Below are 18,442 nucleotides of genomic sequence, written 5' to 3' on the forward strand. Positions count from 1 at the left end.
AATACATTAACAATGAAGTAATACTATGAAGCTTGAGAGATCCGACTGCCACAGCCAGCTGACATATCTTTACCATACTGATTTACAGATTAAAAAGAAGAGAAGGTGCCACAAGCAGTCTTCCAATCAAGACAGAGCTTGCTGGAATCCACCCACTAAGGCAAGCTTTAAATTCTGGTCAAGCGTAAAGATGGCCAATTATTTCTCAACTGTTTAGTCATCACTAATCTAATCAACATGATTAGATTTTTAGACACTGCATAGTTTCAATGCATTTTACAGTATATGCAATTTAACTCATCTAAATGATGATCTCTAGCCACAAAACAGAGCACTGGAGTTCTGTTTTACATTAAGTCATTAAGCATGGCAGAAAATATAACAAAGAGTCCAAAAACCAATCCTAGAGTCATCCTTAACAATTAGAAGGTTAAAATAAACAGAGGCCATGGACAGACATACATTTCAAGTGCTCCAAATTTCACTCCAATTCGGAATGCTTTAGGCAGGGACAGACATGCAGCCTTCTGCTGTAACCTACTGCCAGGGTGCTTCCAAAAAAATCAATGAGGGTATGCAGCAAGTGCTCTCCAGCCAGAGGAGAATCCTGTGGCTGGGGGCGGGGGGCAGAGAACACTTTCTTGCAGACTCCAGAGAAGGTTGAGGGCAAGTGTGCACCTCCCAGTGGAAAACAAGAGACTGGAGACCCTGCACTCCCTGCCAGAACTGTAAGACCCTGTGGCAGAGACATGCAAATGATTTTCTGGTTCTAGAGGTTGCTGAGGCTGCGCAAGTGCACATGTGCATGTTTGAAGGGCTTTAGATGTTACATCTGTCCAGGACTAGAAAGACTGCTTTGAATATTCTTCATATACTTGGATATATCCCCCCATGATCTATTCTCTTTAGTAATAAAAAGTCTATAAGGAATTATGATTATTATTCAAGTATTGCTCTGTTTTTGATATTCACTCCCCCAGGGAAGTCAATCTCTTTTGTATCATGCTCACAGCTACATCCTTAGCTAGTTGAGATCAAAGACATGTTTAATTTCACATCAGGAACACACTTCAGAAGTTCAGCCGAGAAACAAAAAATAAATAAGTAAATAAATAATAATTTTTAAAAAACAACCAAGGTTTATGTTACTGTCCTTAAAGTCTGGACTACTTTAAAAGTGACTGTGTTGTGTATATTCATTTTACAACAATCTACACTTCAAACACACCAGTAGAGAAACATACAGTGATAATTTTTAGAACCATTTTAAATAGAAGCTTTACAAAAGTTTTCCCCTTGGGTGTCAGTGCTCTTTCTAGGGTTGTTACCAGGCAAAATCAGTGACACCAGAATAAAGATTAGTGTTAATGCCGTTTTTTCCACAGCTACTCAAATCCAAATTTTCCCTCTTGATTATGCTAACAGTTTGCCAGAGAATTAGATGCAATGTAGAATGTTCATATTTAGACCTTTGCCATTACCTTATCTGAATCAAAAGCAAAGTAGCCAAATCTTACCATTACATGAAGACTCTGTTCTACTCTGAATTCCCCACTGCTTTGATATCCAATCTCTGTATGTGGCCACTTCTTGCGTTACTCTAATTATTCTACCTAATATACTGTGAAAGAAAAAAAGAAAAAAAGCAAAACCTGGTCAGTTTCAGATTTTAAATACATAAGAATGCATGTAAATATGGTGTGACTTAATTTTTTAAAAGTTTTACCTTTCAGTTTCATTGTTGGGATAATATTTAGCTATTGGCGATACAGCATGGCTCAAAACAACATATGCATAATCAAAGGCCTGTTTCACTTGCATGGCACCATATGAACTCCTCCCAACATCATTACCTTAAAATAAATACATAATAAATCATGCAGTAGTCAAAACTGCAACACATCAAAAAGTACATATTTTATAGAGCATGAAATGCCATATAGAGCAACACAACATTTCAGTTTGTGTGGGATCCTAAGATTTTAGAGTATCTTTCTAACATGATGAATAAATACAATTTATTATAAAATATCAATTATATCAAAATGGAATCCTATAAATACCAATTTTGTGACCACATATATCAAAACTGCCAAGTATATGTCCATTTACAGAATCAAATGGATGCCATGGGCATGTCTAAATGTTCTCTCTCCTGACTCCAGGTCCAGTGCTAACAAAATAAACTTTACCTACTCACTCCCACTGGACTGTGGCTGTATGTACCTGCTACCAGGTATGAACCTCTTGCAGCCCTAGTACAGTCTGCAGAGCACCCAGACAAGGGAGGAACGCTCACAGCTACCACCCCTGCTCTCCCCAAAATGAAACAGCATGGTTGTCATGGGAGACTCCCTCCTGAGGGGGACTGAGGGAGCAATCTGCCGCCCTGACTCCTTAGCCCAGAAGATCTGCTGCAGAGAGGATCCCAAAGCTTATCCAGCCCTCTGACCACTACCCTATTCTCCTTATCCATGTGGGTATGAATGACACGGCTTGGAGCAATCCTGGCCGTGTCATGAGTGGCTACAGGGCTTTGGAAGTGGGGCTTAGGGGGTTGGGGGCACAAGTGGTTTCTTCCTCAATCCTCCTGGTTGTGGGTCATGAGCTGAGGAGGGAGAGATGGACTGAGGTAGTCAACCAAAGACTGCAGCGCTGGTGTCATCATGGAGGCTTTGGCTTCCATGATCACAGTCCGCTCTTTGGTGAGAGAGGCAGTGGTCTGCTGGGAAGAGATGGCCTCCACCTCTCTTAACTAGAGAAGTAGCTCTTTTCAGCCAGAATGGCTGACCTGCTGAACCGGGCTTTAAACTAAACTCGCTGGGGTATGGGTGGACAGCCACTAAAGCAAACCCACTAGGCAACTTCTGCAAAACCAGCAAGTGAGGGCACTCAAGGGAATCCACTCCTACCCCAGCCCTGGAAGGATGTCCTCCTGGGAGTGCAAGGAAGCCTAGGGCTTCCAATGGGACACTCACGTGCCTGTACACCAATGCCAGGAGCTTGGGGAACAAACAGGAGGAACTGGTCCTCCTGCTAAACAAGAATGACTACAATCACATAGGGATAACAGAAATCTGGTAGGACTCCACCTATGACTGGCCCACAGGTATAGATGGCTATACCCTGTACAGGAGAGATTGTGCAGAAAAAAGGGGTGGGGGTGTAGCTCTGTCAAGGAAAGCTACACGTCCCTGCAAGCTGACATTGGCACCCAGGGAGGACTAGAGACCCTTTGGGTTAAAGTGCGTGGGGAACATGGCACAGGGAACACAATGGTAGGAGTCTACTAGAGACCACCTAATCAGGAACAAGAGCTTGACCAGGAATTTGCCGAGGAACTGGCTACGGCTGCATGCTCTTGGTGCATGGTTGTCATGGGAGACTTCAACTACCCAGACATCTCATGGGAAGAGCACTGGGCCAAATCCAAATAGTCACAAAGCTTCCTCATGTGCATGGACCAGCTCTACCTGACTCAAGAAGTCTATTCACCGACAAGAGGTAAAGTGCTGCTAGACCTGGTACTGGCCAAAGGGGGTGATCTAGTCAGCGACCTAAGAATTGAAGGAAAGCTGGGAGACTGACCGCAAGCTGATCACTTTCACTATCTACCGCAAAGCTGGCAAGTCAGTCAGCAATGTAGAAGCCCTCAACGTTAGGCCCTAAAGGGACCATGACTCGAGAGGGAAGGGAGTTCAGGATGAGTGGTTGCTCCTTAAGGAAGCGATCCTGAAAGCACAAGGAATGTCCATTCCATCTCAGAGGAAAGGTAGCAAAAGGGCACAGCAACCCCCTTGGCTCGGCAGGGAATCTGTGGATCTCCTGTGTCTGAAGAGAGAGGCTTATAAAAGGATGGAAGATGGGAATCACCACAAAGGAGGCATATTCTGTACTGGTCCGGACCTGTAGGGAGCAAGCCAGGGAAGCCAAGGCTGCAACCGAACTCCAAGTGGTTACATGTATCAAGGACAATACAAAGTCCTTTTTCAGATATGTGGGGAGTTGGAATAAAAGCAAGGGTAATGTTGGATGCCCACTAAACCAAACGGGACAACTGACATCCAGGAAAAAGCCAACCTGCTTAATGGTTTTTTTGCATTGGTTTTTCACCAGGCCAAGAGGGACCACCCTGCCTAACACTATGCGGGACGGCCAGGGTGAGGGTGAACTTATACCCAATATCAGTGTAGACCTTGTAAGGAACACCTTGAGAGGCTGGACACCTTCAAGTCAGCTGGTCCTGACAGTTTGCACCCCAGAGTACTTAAGGAGTTGGCAGGCATCATAGCCCAGCCACTGGCAAGGATCTTCGTGAACTCATGGCACAAGCACTTCTAAAGGAATGTCTACATTGCAGTCAGAGATGACAGACTGCTCATTTTGTTCACCAGAAATAAGGATTAGTCTCATTTGGAATATGCAGTACACAATCTTAAAAAAACTGAATGAAGAGAGTTTGAAAAAGTGGAGCTGTTTTTAAAGTTACTTTTCCCATTTGACTCCTTTGGGTTAGCTTTAGAATTTGATGTTTCATATGTTAAGATACAATACCTGGTTGTAGCGGGTCTTCAATGTATAGCATTGAAGGTCTATACCCATCCAGCATACTCTTCTGCACTTCATCTTTTGCTACATATGAGCCACCATCCTTTATTCGGATTCCAGTCTTTAGGTAGTTGAAATGGCGGCCATATAATTCAAAAAATTCTATTAAAAGAACACCATAGTTGGCACTCGGTATGCAGGCATCTTCCCTGGGATGTAGCTATTTAAAAGAAAAGGAAAAATAAACTTGTTTCATCTTTTCTTAAAGAGTCCCACTTTCAGATTTCTTTATGTTCCTTTCAGATGCAATCTGCCTAGATTTAACCTGTTAACATGTTAAACACTGCCTTACCACAAATTAATTCATTATGCCCTTGTGAAGCATAAACACCCTAATATTCCAGCAGATTGTGCAAAAAATCCTATACCACAGACTTGTACTTCTAATACAAATGTAATTTAATCTAGACAACTATCTAAGTGTGGCCTATACGCTATTGTGTATAAGTCCTGAAGTGTGAACAAGTGGCTCATGTAATTTTGTAGACAGGATATAAAACTTCAGAGGAGATCAATCCATTTCCCATGTTAAACATACCATTCATGACCAAAAAAAGGGAAAACTGGGTTGAAGTAGATTACGTTTTCTTGAAAGGAGGATGCCTAGAATCTTCAAAAATTGAATGAAGAGAGTTTTAAAAAGTGGAGTTGTTCTTAAAGTTACTTTTCCCATTTGGCTTCTTTGAGGTTAGCTTTAGATTTTGATGTTTCATATGTTAAGCTACAATACCTGACTGAGGCTCATTTGCTGATTGCCAACAAATACTCTTTTCATTGACTTCTCTCACTCCTGCAGGATTCCAAATCTGTGAACAGACTTAATCCTGGTCATGTGTGTGCAATGTAATGCATGTGTTTGAAGGCACCCTCCATGCACCACTAAAGCAAGCACTTTATAAAAAAAGTTGAGATGTAGGTGGTAAAAGGCATGTTTGCATTACATAATTACTGCTAAAATATTTTATCACCTTAAAAATCAATCTTCTAGAAATTAACACGGGTGATTGCACATAACTAATCCAAGACCAAGAAAGCAAAATACACTGCCACATACTCACACTTACAGTATATACTGTAATCATAACTGAAAGAATTATAAAAGCATTGAAATTTGTAAGTGCTATTACGCAGACAAGGTTCATAGATTCATAGATGTTAGGGTCGGAAGGGACCTCAATAGATCATCGAGTCCGACCCCCTGCATAGGCATGAGAGAGTGCTGGGTTTAGATGACCCCAGCTAGATGCCTATCCAACCTCCTCTTGAAGACCCCCAGGGTAGGGGAGAGCACCACCTCCCTTGGGAGCCCGTTCCAGACCTTGGCCACTCGAACTGTGAAGAAGTTCTTCCTAATGTCCAACCTAAATCTGCTCTCTGCTAGCTTGTGGCCATTATTTCTCGTAACCCCCGAGGGGTTCCTTGGGTGAATTTGATATCTTTTATTAGCCCAACCCAAATAGTTGGAGAAAAGTTATTAAGCAAGCTTTCGGGTTCACAAACCCTTCGTCAGGCTAAGGAAGTTTCAGCAGTTGGTGTGTGCTCTTCCTGGAAACTTCCTTAGCCTGACGAAGGGTTTGTGAACCCGAAAGCTTGCTTAATAACTTTTCTCCAACTATTTGGGTTGGGCTAATAAAAGATATCAAATTCACCCAAGGAACCTTGTCTGCCCATGTCCTTAGACCAACACAGCTAAAACCTACACCCCTGTAAGGGCTATTACCACATTTACCTAAATCAAACTCTGAATTTAACGAGCTGTGTGGCTGGGCAAAGACCAAAACTTCATGTGTTCTGTACCCCAGGAGGGAATGGAGCCTGACACTAAGCAGCAGAGGAAAAAGGAGCAGGTAGAAGCTGTGGGAGACAGGCAGCTGCAATGTCTCCCACTCTGGCCCTGACCTGGGTTCAAGGCTGGAGTTGGACCTGCAGTGGATCTTGTTCTAATTAAATATATTCATTTTCTCATTTTAGCTGTAGGAATGATATGATCCATACTGACACATTTTAGTGCTTAAAGTCATGGATATGAAGTTGTTTGTTCAAACATGAAATTCCTCACATTTGATGATAATATGTTTTTGTTCCATCTGATTAAGTGACTGAGTTGTGGAAAACCAAAGCTTCTCCAATGTAAATGCAATGTAAGACTATTTCCTCTGTGCTTAAAAAAATGGGACAAGAAAAAAAAAGTAAATCAGAGCTGTGTACTACTTTTAAAGGAATAAAAATGCAAACTTAGAAAATTAGTGCCATAATGCCATCTTGGGGTTTCTAGGAATATCACAACGAACTGCTGTGTTCCCAAGCACTACACTGCAAACTAAAGCCACTAACATCATGAAAACATTAGTACAAGATTATCCTAGATATCTGCACGTGTTGTGCATAACTGAAAAAGTACAGCACAGTATACAAGATATAGAGGAGGAAGAGAAGTGGTAAAAGAAGAGACTATCTGCAAATTCTAAGTGCTTCCAATGATAGGATCTTGGGGTCATAATACAGAGAAGCAACAAAAGCACAGTTCCAATAGCTGTGATAAGATCAGAACTTCATAAAATCGTTTGAATAGATATTAGTGGAGGATAAATGCATTTAGGTAGATGCACGAATCAAACTTAGACTGAACAACCTGAACTTATTCAGCAGAATCAGTTTTGCAGATGCTACGCAGCTGAATACAAAATTTCTCTTTACATTTCAGTTCCACTATGAGCTGTAATGAAAATCTAATTGACCACTACTTCAGCCTTTTAATTGATGGGTCTGAAGCAAGATGCATGGCTACTGACCCATGTGAACAGTACTTATGGATTTAAACCACAAAACATTTTAATGTGGATTTTGTCAACGTGAGAAAAAATGGCATTTAAGCTTGTAACCTTGTGAGTATACTCTAGGTAGAAGTCAATGGGTCCGATTCAAATAAATATGGTAAAATAGCAATGCCAAAATCGCACCCAAATAGGTATCATGTTCTAATTTAATAAATTCATTTTCTCATTTTATTTGTAGGAGTGACATGGAAGTATGGCAGAAGACCAGCTTGGCTGAGCAGGGAACTCCTCAGTAAACTAGATCACAAAAAGAAGCTTATAAGAAGTGGAAACTTAGACAAACAACTAGGGAGGAGTATAAGAGTATTGCTCAGGCATGCAGGGATGAAGTCAGGAAGGCCAAAGTGCAATTGGAGTTGCAGCTAGCAAGGGATATGAAGGGTAACAAGAAGGGTTTCTACAAGTATGTTAATAACAAGAGGAGGATCAGGGAAAGTGTGGGTCCCTTACTGAATGTGGGAGGCAACCAGTGATAGAGGATGCAGAAAAGGCTGAAGTACTCAGTGCCTTTCACCTCAGTCTTCACAGGCAAGCTCAGCTCCCAAACTACTTCACAGGGCAGAACAGTTTGGGGAGGAGGTATGCAGCTAGCAGACAGAAAGAACAGGTTAGGGACTGTTTAGAAAAGCTGGACATATACAAGTCCATGGGGCTGGATGGGCTGCACCTGAGAGTGCCGAGGGAGTTGGCTGATGTGACTGCAGAGCCACTGGTCATCATCTTTGAAAACTGATGGCAAATTGGGAGAGATCCAGGATTGGAAGAGGGTAAACATAGTGCCCACATTTAAGAAAGTAAAGAAGTAGTATCCAGGGGACTACAGACCAGTCAGCTTCACTCCAGTCCCTGGAAAAATCATGGAGCAGATACTCAAGGAATCCATTTCTAAGCACTTGGAAGAGAAGAAGAAGATGCTAAGGAACAGTCAGCATTGATTCACCAAGGCCAAGTCATGCCTAACCAACCCGACTGCCATCTATGATGAGGTGACTGGCTGTGTGGATATGGGGATGTAGTATACCTTGATTTTAGCAAGGCTTTTGATATAGTCTCCCACAACATTCTCGCAGATAAGCTAAGGAAGTATGGGCTGGATGAATGGACTGTAAGGTGGATAGAAAACCAGCTGGAGCATTGGGCTCAAGGGGGTAGTAATCAATGGCTCAATGTCTAATTGGCAGCCAGTATCAAGTGGAGTGCCCCAGGGGTCAGTCCTGGCATCGGTTTTGTTCAATGTCTTCATCAATGACCTGGAAGATGGCACAGAGTGCACCCCCAGCAAGTTTGTGGATGACAACAAGCTGGGGGGAGTAGTAGATATACTGGAGCATAGAGCTAGGATCCAGAGTGACCTAGACAAATTGGAGGATTGGGCCAAATGAAATCTCATGAGGTTCAACAAGGACAAGTGCAAAGTCCTGCACTTAAGATGGAACAATCCCATGCACCAGTACAGGCTGGGGGCTGACTGGCTGGGCAGCAGCTCTGCAAAAAAGGACCTGAGGGTTACAGTGGACAATAAGCTGAATATGAGCCAGCAGTGTGCCCTTGTTGCCAAGAAGGCTAATGCCATACTAGACTGCATTGGTAGGAGTGTTGCCAGCAGGTCAAGGGAAGTGATCATTCCCCTCTATTCAGCACTGCTGAGGCCACATCTGGAGTACTGGAGTTTTGGGCCTCCCACTACAGAAAGGGCATGAACATGTTGGACAGAGTCCAGCAGAAGGCAATAAAAAAGGTGAGGGGGCTGGGGCACATGACATGAGGAAAGGCTGAAGGAGCTGGGCTTAGTCTAGAGAAGAGAAGACAGAGGGGGTTTAAAAGCAGCCTTCAACTACCTGAAAGGGTGGTTGAAAGAGGATGGAGCTGGACTGTTCTTCAGTGGTGACAGATGACAGAACAAGGAGCAGCCATCACAAGTTGCAGCAAGGGAAGTTTGGATTAGATATCCGGAAGAATTTTCTCACTTGGAAGGTAGGAAAACACTGGAACAGGCTACCCAGAAAGGTTGTGGACTCTCTATCCGTGGAGTTTTTTTAAAACTTGGCTAAACAAAGCCTTGGCTGGGATGATCTAGTTGGAGATGGTCTTGCTTTCAGCAAGGGATTGGACTAGATGACCTCCAGAGGTCCCTTCCAACCCTAATTTTCTATGAGTCTGTGGAAGGTACCAACTCATCTCTGAAGTTGGTCTGCCGAAGTGGGGATAATGTGTTGTCCACTGTACCACTATTGATCAGGGTTCACCTAGAGTTTAATCAAAATTTTACGCTGAAGAACTGCCAATTACCTTCAGTCTGATATTCTGAAAATGCTATCAGCATGTTACTTTGAGTGCCTTTTACAGTAGATCCCTCAAGTGCCATTATAAATGGCATGGACCAGAACAGCAAGTTTCACATATTAATAAATATACATATATACTGAACTACTTTCACTCTAAGTCCTCCAAAGCAAATGGCTCTAATTCCACAATCTGGATTCCAATGTTAAGATTTTCAGACAGAATTATTAAACTAAATTCTAACTATGAGGGCAGAATTTGGCCTCAATTACACCAGCAACAATCAAATGTAAACAATGAGGGCAGAATTTGGCCTATAGACATGATATTAAACACTGAAATTTCCTATAGACGTGGCATCAAACACTGAAATTTCACAAGCAGGAAAAAACATTTTTTGCCATAATAGCATCGACAATTTCAGTTAACTCACCTGAAGAAAGCTGACAGCCATTAAAAAAAGACTATATGAACCAATTCCACCTGTGAATACTTCATTAAGGTCCCTCTGTAACAGGAACTGTTTCAATACTAAAACCAGATACGGTAATACAGGATATTTCTGAAAAAGAAAACAAGGATTTTTGGCTAAACGTTATGCATACACATGTTTGCTGCACAAGCCACAGTGAAAATGGTTGTGCCTAAATCACAAGACACCCATATCTTTACTTGGTATTACCATACTAAACACAGCAAGTGGAAGTGACATAGGATATCTTTAGATTCCTTTGCTTATGGACAGTTATTTTTGCATTGCAATGGAGGACGGTGGTCTGCAAGTTCCCTTAGAAGATATCCAGGGAATGTCAAAGGGCAGAAGAAAGGAGTGAGGGTAACCCTGTCCCCTATGATTACTACAAAGTTTCCCTAGATCTACTGCACAGTACTGTTGCTATGGAGTAAATTTAAAGAGAAACTGAGCTGGTCTTGATTGAACCAAACACATACCTACATCTGCTTTTCTTACAACTTTTCAAGGAAAACTAAAGGAATATCAGTGCAACCTACAGAAGACACTTCACAAGAGTTGCATTCTTCAGTTGCTAGACACTGAAACCAAGATCCGACACACTTACACCTATGAGTGTTCCTAATGAAGGGCCTCTTTATGAAAAATTGTTAAATCCACAAATTGTTTTCTAAAGAACTATTAAACTTGTATTAACTAGCTCTTCAAGATGTTTTATCCACATGGAACCCACTCAAGATATCTGTTGGAACTATGCCAGCACCCTGCATGTCCTTGTACACATTATCCAGAGGAAACAGCCTCTTGTTTTTTCATCAAATCCAGAATGCCAGAGCTAAAGGACTCTGCGGTGGCAAAAAAGCAACACTGGGTTGTAGGATCTATATAAGCAAAACACTACAAAAAAAACAAAAAAACAACAATTTCTGCAAAGTTTGTAGCCGTTCTTTTATCAAGTATTTGTCCACATGGATCCTCTCATTGTCTTGCTGGCAACATACCAAGTATATCGTTATGAGGAATCCGATTTAAATAAAAACTGAAAGACTTTCCTATAAAACTAAGAGTGAGATCTGCTTTCTTTTAGGTAAGTGCCCTAAAGTCATTTAAACTCTGTTTTGGCATTAAAAGACCATGACCATCAAATGACAACTGTACCCATATAGGATTTGAGACCTCAATGATGCAGCCACAACAATCTATGCCCAATGGCAGAAGCAGTTACTGTCCTGACAGTGGTGTCTGACATTTGGTAATGCCATCTTAGCATTTTAAATTATTATTTCTGAGTTTCTCTCTTGAGAACTGCAGGTATGTCCAGGAACTGGAAGACTGTCTCACTGGAGACATTTGTACTTCATTAGCTAGTCCTGGCAAATGTGGGAAGAGTAAAAGTTTCCTTTTAAACAAGTTTCTTTATCAATTCCTGAGAGCAGTATTTTATTTTCTCGTGTGCTACAGCCACAAGGAGCTCCTGAAAAGAATGGCTGTAAGAACACCTTATTTATTTTGGAAGGGCTTTCTCAGTCATTTTCAGAATGCACCCTGCATGTCCTTGTACACAATGACCGAAGGAAATAAGTGACAGAGAGGCAGAGGCCTACCAATGATCTTTGGACATTTTAGCTGCACCCAGATAAGCATGGACCTGCAGTATGTGGTGCTGCAGATCTGTATGCAGCACTACACACCACACACGCAGGCATTCCCTGCACTGCTACCTTGTAGCACGGGGGTGGGGAGGCACACAACCAGTTCTCCCAATCTAAGTTCCTGCAATAGGCACCCCTCACTTTGAAGGAGTAGAGTGATTTACACTTGTGTAAGGCTGGACAAAATTTGTCTGCTCTACTTCTACTCTGGGGTGGGGTCAACATAGTTCATAGCAAACATGCCAGGTGTCTCAACCCCTACTGTCTGTCATTCAATTCAAGAGGTCATGAAGGATCCTACAGTCCTCAACAATTAACAGTTGTAAGGGGTTAATAGTTTCATCTGCAAAGATGAAGCAATCAGAATATAAGCATGTTGCTTTTTATCATTACTAACACCAAATATTCTAATTCTTGTAAATTTCACCATGCAGAGGCACTTTCATCATTCTAGGCGTCCTTGCTAGGTTAGTTTATTCATTCCTGCATGAAAGGCTTCCCCATAGTCTGAGTCTCAAAAACACAGTTTGATATTTCTCTAGTGGCTGGTGACGCCATGTCTGCACACCAAAAGGCAAGACCCATATGTAGAAATCAGAGTCTGGACCCCGTCCCATTCATGTGTCTCATAGAGGGTGAAATGATGTCCTAACTCCTAAAATCTCCTTTTCCTGCTTCACTTTACAGATTGGTCAAGGAGACCAAATAGAAAATATTGGGAGAAGGACTCATTTTATTTTTCTATTTCATCTCTGTCAGGACGCCACCTTCAGAGGAGCTGAACAATGCTGAGCAGACCCAGAGGATTTATTTAATTAAATACAGTTCTGGGTGCCAAACTAGGCAGATAAACTTAAATTTCTGGTACCCTTGGTTCTAGTACAGGGGTGGGCAATTATTTTGGGTGGAGGGCCGCTTACTGAGTTTTGGCAAGCTGTTGAGGGCCACATGGGTAGCCCCGCCTCTTCAAAGGGCCCCACCCCCCCAGTCACCAACTCGTGACTGGAAGTTCTGCCCCCTAACCCGTGATCTTTGCCACCAGAAGTGTCCCCACTCCTTGCTCCCCAGAGAAAGTACTCCCTTCAGCAAGGGATTTTGCTCCTTTAGGCAAGGGGTTCATGTTTGAACCAAAAAAATACCAAATTGTATTCTAAAATGTGAACAACTAGAGCATTCATTAATTTGATTTAAAAAAAAATATTTTTGTCCTGATTTATATGCATTTGTGTAGTGTACATAGAGATGACTGCACAATAGCTTAAAATGAAGTTTTAGTCTTGTATATTGTGGGGGGTGGGTATGTGGAGTAGATGTATGTGGATATAGTCTGTGGGGGGAGGAAGGTTGGGTTTGTGTATGGCAATGCGAGGGGTGGTGTGGGTGCATGTGTATGGTGGGGTGTGTGTGTGGGACTCACCCATGAACACACACACACACACACACACACACACCCGCCTCCCCCCTGTACCAACACAGTCCCATGCTCTGTAGTCCAGTGATGGTGCCAGGAGCCACAGCAGGTGGTGCTAGAACAGGGCAGGGGCAGAAAAGCAGGAAACTGGCTGGAGGTGGGGCAGGGTCGAGTTGCTCAAGCCTGCTGAAGGCTCCCTCTGGGTCCTACTGCCCCTGGTTTCTGTCAGCTTTGCAGGCAGCTGGGGGCAAATAAATCTTAATTTAGTAAATTTTTTAGGGGCCCCACAGGCCATATTTTGCCCACCCCTGTTCTAGTACCTATGTAGGCTTTGTGGTTGTAATTAGTGGTATGTTGCAGAGATCCTTGTTCAGGCATGACGCTTACATTTCTAGAAGTCAAAGACGTACTGTATTTACTTGAAATAAGACTAGGTTTTTTACCTTCCTAATCAGCATTGGAAAAAAAGCCTCATCTATAATAATAATACGCTTATCCTGCCTGTCCAGAGTACTCCAATTGGTCAACCAGGGGTACACCTGGGGTAACTTGAGAAGGCCCCAGGGGGTATGCGGAAGCAGTGCAGAGAAGCAGGGGCACTTCTGGTTTCGCCACTATGCGCACAAAGGACCCCCTAACCCCTCTGCTCGTCAAGCAGCTAGGGGACTCCCTGATTCTCTACTGGCCACCAGGGGTACACAACCAAAAAAGGTTGAAGACCCCCTACCCTGTGCAGTTTCTGCCCTCCTCTGTTCCTTTCCCCCTCCTTACTGTCACATGTAGCTTGCTTCCACATTGTGCTTGGGGAAGGAACAGAGCCTGAGCAGGTCTGACAGTGGAAGGGGGTGAGGGGGAAGGCTGCAGGGGGAAGAACTTATGGGGGGCAGAGGACAAGGGAGCTACTTGACTCCCTGCAGCCACCATTTTCCCTACTGTAGCAGTGGGAGGGGGATGAATTCAAGACAACACTCCAGTAATTAGATTCTACACACCTGGAATATTATAACAACTTTATAAATTTTCCATATATAGAATGGAAAATGTATAGAATAGGGAAAATATAGAATAGGGTCATGTTATATTCAGTGTCATCTTGTATTTGACAAAATACAGTAAACAAAATCACATGCCATGTACTGAGGGAAGTCAAACATTTAGAGATCTGCACCTCATTTTGGTATTGTAATAGTTACAGATAACTATCAGTACAAAAGGCTCCTGGGGCATGGTACTAGTGCTAAAGAATGCACAGCAGTCAGCAGGTCAGATTTTAAAGGAAGACTGGGGATTAAGTCAGAAATATGTTCAGTCACTGCTTTATATCGAGTTAACTGGTTTACATAGTTTGATCCGTCTTGTACAGCTACTGACCCCATTTACTAGCTCACCCACTGACCCATTTGGCTTTGAGTAAACAAGGATGTCGGCGCTACCACTAGAGGAGTCAACCTCAGCATTCCGTTAGATTTAAAGACACCACCGTGCCCTATCAAACAAGCAGATTTTTACTGCTGGCTTCACCAAGGAATTTACTATGTACGTCTAAATGTTTCACTAGGAGAAGAGTAAAGAAAGTTCAAAATGACTGCAAAGTTTTAACAAAAAAAAAAAGCCTATTAAAACCTAACAATTAGACTCCACATATTAAGTCATTTCTTATTTGTCTTGACAATTAAACTATATTACGCAATAACATGCAAGGATAACACTCATTAATAGGAAATTTGTTAACAGCATTTTTTAAGCTATTGGGATTCATCTAAAAGTAGCCATTAAATAATGAATACCCCGTTTACTAATACACAGGCCCGAAATTAATTACAACGTTCTGCACCGACCCATGGCCTTATCACAGCCTTGAATTGCCAAGGTACTAGGGAACATATATTCAATATTAATGCTAATGAATCATCTTGATTATATGTCTAGAGGTACACTTTCCATGAATATTTCATTCCAGAATTTTCAGGCAGCAACATACTTTTTGCCTTTTTGTGCCCCTTTGTTTGGCTATCACACTAACAAAGAATAAAAGAGTACAGTGTTTGAACACCTGATTTTACATTTCGCTTTGACTCCATTCTCATTACAAAGTGAATTGATATATAATTCAAAAGGTTCTACTATAAGTATTATCTAACCTTGATAAAATCTTTGATGAGTTGGGCTGCTTTAACCCCATTCTGTACATTAAAGCTGATATCGACCTTTACCTCAGTGAAGGAATCTGTCAGTTTAATAATAGGAACCTGACAAAGGAAAGAGAAAGTTGAAGTTAATGTACAGGGATCTCAACTGTAATCTATTTTCCAAGATCTACTGAACTTAAATACTACAATATGGTTTACAGATAGCTGCACTAGCAAACAAACTGTCTTCTAGATTTGCAGAGGGAAGGCTGGGGGGGAAGGGAGGGGACAACAAACAAACAAAGTAAGACAGTAAGATCACAAGAGCACTGAATTAATAAGATCTCATTTCCTTTTTGCCCATACCTTTAAATGATTTATGCTTTACTCAAAGACAAAGTATTTTTAATTTGAAATCTATTATATATAATATAGTAATATTTATGAAGGTTCCCTAACATGTAATTGCAAAGTCAAAATAGTATCATTTCTAGTGAGGAAAACACCAGAGGGAGACAATGATTAAGAAATAAAGACCTTTGGTTTCAGAAAATATTTTCAAGAGAAAATACAAATCTCAGGAAATCTATCAATGACTGGAAGAAAATATAGACATGAGCGACACTTCAGAAACAGGTCAGGAATGAGTTTCACTGAGTGAATTATTTATGTATTAAAAAACCAGAGCAGAAATTTCTCATCCAGGATAGAATTTGTCTATTTAAATATCCTCACCTTTCCAACCCCTAAAAAAATTAATTCAGAATCATTATAAGTACACTTATAAATACGGTAGCTGATATAATTACTGCTATAAGCCACAGCCTGGTTGACTCGTCAGTAGTAATAAAAACAGTATTATGTATTAATAAGTAAACAGGTTTGACTTTGAATGTACGCAAAGTAATGTATGTCGGGTCAAGACATTTTCCAAAGGACACTTGCCAAATTAGAAATTCCCTTTAAAAACATTAAACTGGGGGACTGAAAAACAAACAAACAACTTACAGTTGCTTTGTCTAAAACCTTCACTGAATTTTCATCCGCTACGTTGTGCTTTCTGAGCGCTTCTTCCAGGGTCCAAAGAGGTAATGTTTCCCATTTCCCAAACACAACTAAGTCAATATCACTGAAATGGGGAAAAAAATTGCAAAGATAGTTAATTTAAAATATACATGAATGCCAGTTTTTTGCTTTTGCTTTGTTTTTTAATGTATGCCACTGAAATGTAACATGAGTATTGATTCCTCCGTAAATTCCCTTGAATAAAAGAAAGAAAAACTTCAAAATAATACAAGACATTTTGGATTCCAAGGAACAATTGTTATATATTTTAAAATCAGATGGGAAGCAACCATCAGATACTTTGATAATACTAATTGTGACAAAAAGTAAAGTTTAAAGTATGAAAACAGCTCAGACCTTTAACAGTTAATTTAGGCTAGGAACAGAAGTTGCACATAAACCAGTATAAATGATTGGAAACAGTTCAAAACTGTAAAGCAACAGAAATTCAGTGCACATACATCGATTTCAACATGGCTGAAGCCAGTTTAAGATAAACCTGGATGGATGTAGTACCAGACTTCATTGGTTTAGGTTAAATTGGTTTATTGAATTTCTGTCCTAGATCCCCTCCAGATTCAAATTAACTCAGTCCCCTAGCATCCCAGAATGCTTTGCACCTTCCCCACAAACCCTACCCCTTGTGCAGTGGGCAAGCCAGCCTTGGCCTAAGCTGTCTGCTCCAGCCCAGCAAAGAAGCGTGCTTTTAGTGAATAAATCAGAATTTCTAAAGCGTGAAACTGTTGCCTCTTAATTGACTTCTACTATGAAAAAGAAACATGGGAAAACAAATTGTTTCAGTCCTACTTTGCATAAAACTGGATACCCAGCAATGCCAAGATATTAAATATATATGTATTTTTTTCAAATTTTGTAAGTATTTAGTTATTTAACGTCTTAATTAAGTCTCCAAATTTTGCCTTTGAAGTGAGGATAGCAAGCCCTAAATAGAATTATCAATTAAAATATTTTCATACATAAAAAAAGGGGAGATCTACAGGAGTCCAGTCTGAGCTGTATATTGGGCTTGCTGGGAGAGATTCTCTGGTATGTGCCTAGAGAGGAACAGATTAATCTACTGATTGAATAATTGGTAACTGCCCACTATTGCATTGAGTTTCAGGCCTTTGGAAAGAGCAGAAATTTCAGAATCAGCAAGGTTAAGACATATAAAGGGAATCACAGGCTGCCAACAATTAAACTGGTGGGGATTCCAATAGCATAAAATTAAAAAGTTGTCTGTATTAATGCAAACTATGGGAGGAGACCACAATATTCCCTGCTTTCTTTTTTCCCTTAAATGAAAGCTTATTCAAACCCTTTGAAGACATCAGGGTACATTTTTATTCTAAATTTCCTTTTGGTTTGTAACTTCAGGTCTGCTTTCCAATGAGGCAGAAAAAAGAAAATATATAAATTCTATGATTTTGTTCATTCACTAACACTCCATTAGGAATCTTACCATTTGTAAAAAAAGAATATATTCACAATAGGCAAATTACTTATGGCTGACAATAAGCAATAGCAACAGGCAAGTTCAGCACCAGTTTAACTGCATTCCGTTTAGCTAACCAGGACAGATCATGTTCAGTACATTTCAGAAAGGATATTCTCAGACTGAGTTTTAAAAAAGGCTTCCTGAAGTGGTAACCACCACTCTTGTCTCAGTCTGCATTTGTGTCTAAACCTGCATTGAACCTGTTACAATGCTAAACATCAGTAACTTTTTTCTGGGTTTAGACAAGAATAGACAGGACACTTAACATACTGAGAGAGTACACATGATTTTCAGGACAGCACAAAAGACCCTACCAGATGACCAATCATCTAACTCAAGGCTGTCCAACTCGTGGCCTGTTGGTTGCACAGGGCCCATGAGCAGTAATGTGCAGCCCTTGGGCTCTCACCTGGCCACTGTTCCCCTTTTTACTCTAGCTGCAACAGCAAAGAGAGACTCCAGGCCTCCTCCTCTTCCTGCTTTTGCC

The 18,442-nt window shown here is 41.2% G+C and overlaps 1 protein-coding gene across 1 annotated transcript in view; it reads right to left on the reverse strand.

Annotated features, from left to right (window-relative positions):
- Positions 1 to 18,442, reverse strand: part of TENT4B (terminal nucleotidyltransferase 4B) — a 69,237-nt gene that overhangs the window by 5,018 nt on the left and 45,777 nt on the right. Inside the window, exons 4-9 of the mRNA XM_006273209.4 lie at positions 16,401 to 16,521; positions 15,405 to 15,512; positions 10,162 to 10,290; positions 4,555 to 4,768; positions 1,727 to 1,853; positions 1,518 to 1,621 (exon numbers count right to left, since the gene is read on the reverse strand). Of these exons, the coding sequence (XP_006273271.2) occupies positions 1,518 to 1,621; positions 1,727 to 1,853; positions 4,555 to 4,768; positions 10,162 to 10,290; positions 15,405 to 15,512; positions 16,401 to 16,521 (803 nt within the window). The remainder of the gene's footprint in view (positions 1 to 1,517; positions 1,622 to 1,726; positions 1,854 to 4,554; positions 4,769 to 10,161; positions 10,291 to 15,404; positions 15,513 to 16,400; positions 16,522 to 18,442) is intronic.

Source organism: Alligator mississippiensis, chromosome 10 (assembly GCF_030867095.1).
Source record: "Alligator mississippiensis isolate rAllMis1 chromosome 10, rAllMis1, whole genome shotgun sequence".
Lineage (NCBI taxonomy): Eukaryota > Metazoa > Chordata > Crocodylia > Alligatoridae > Alligator > Alligator mississippiensis.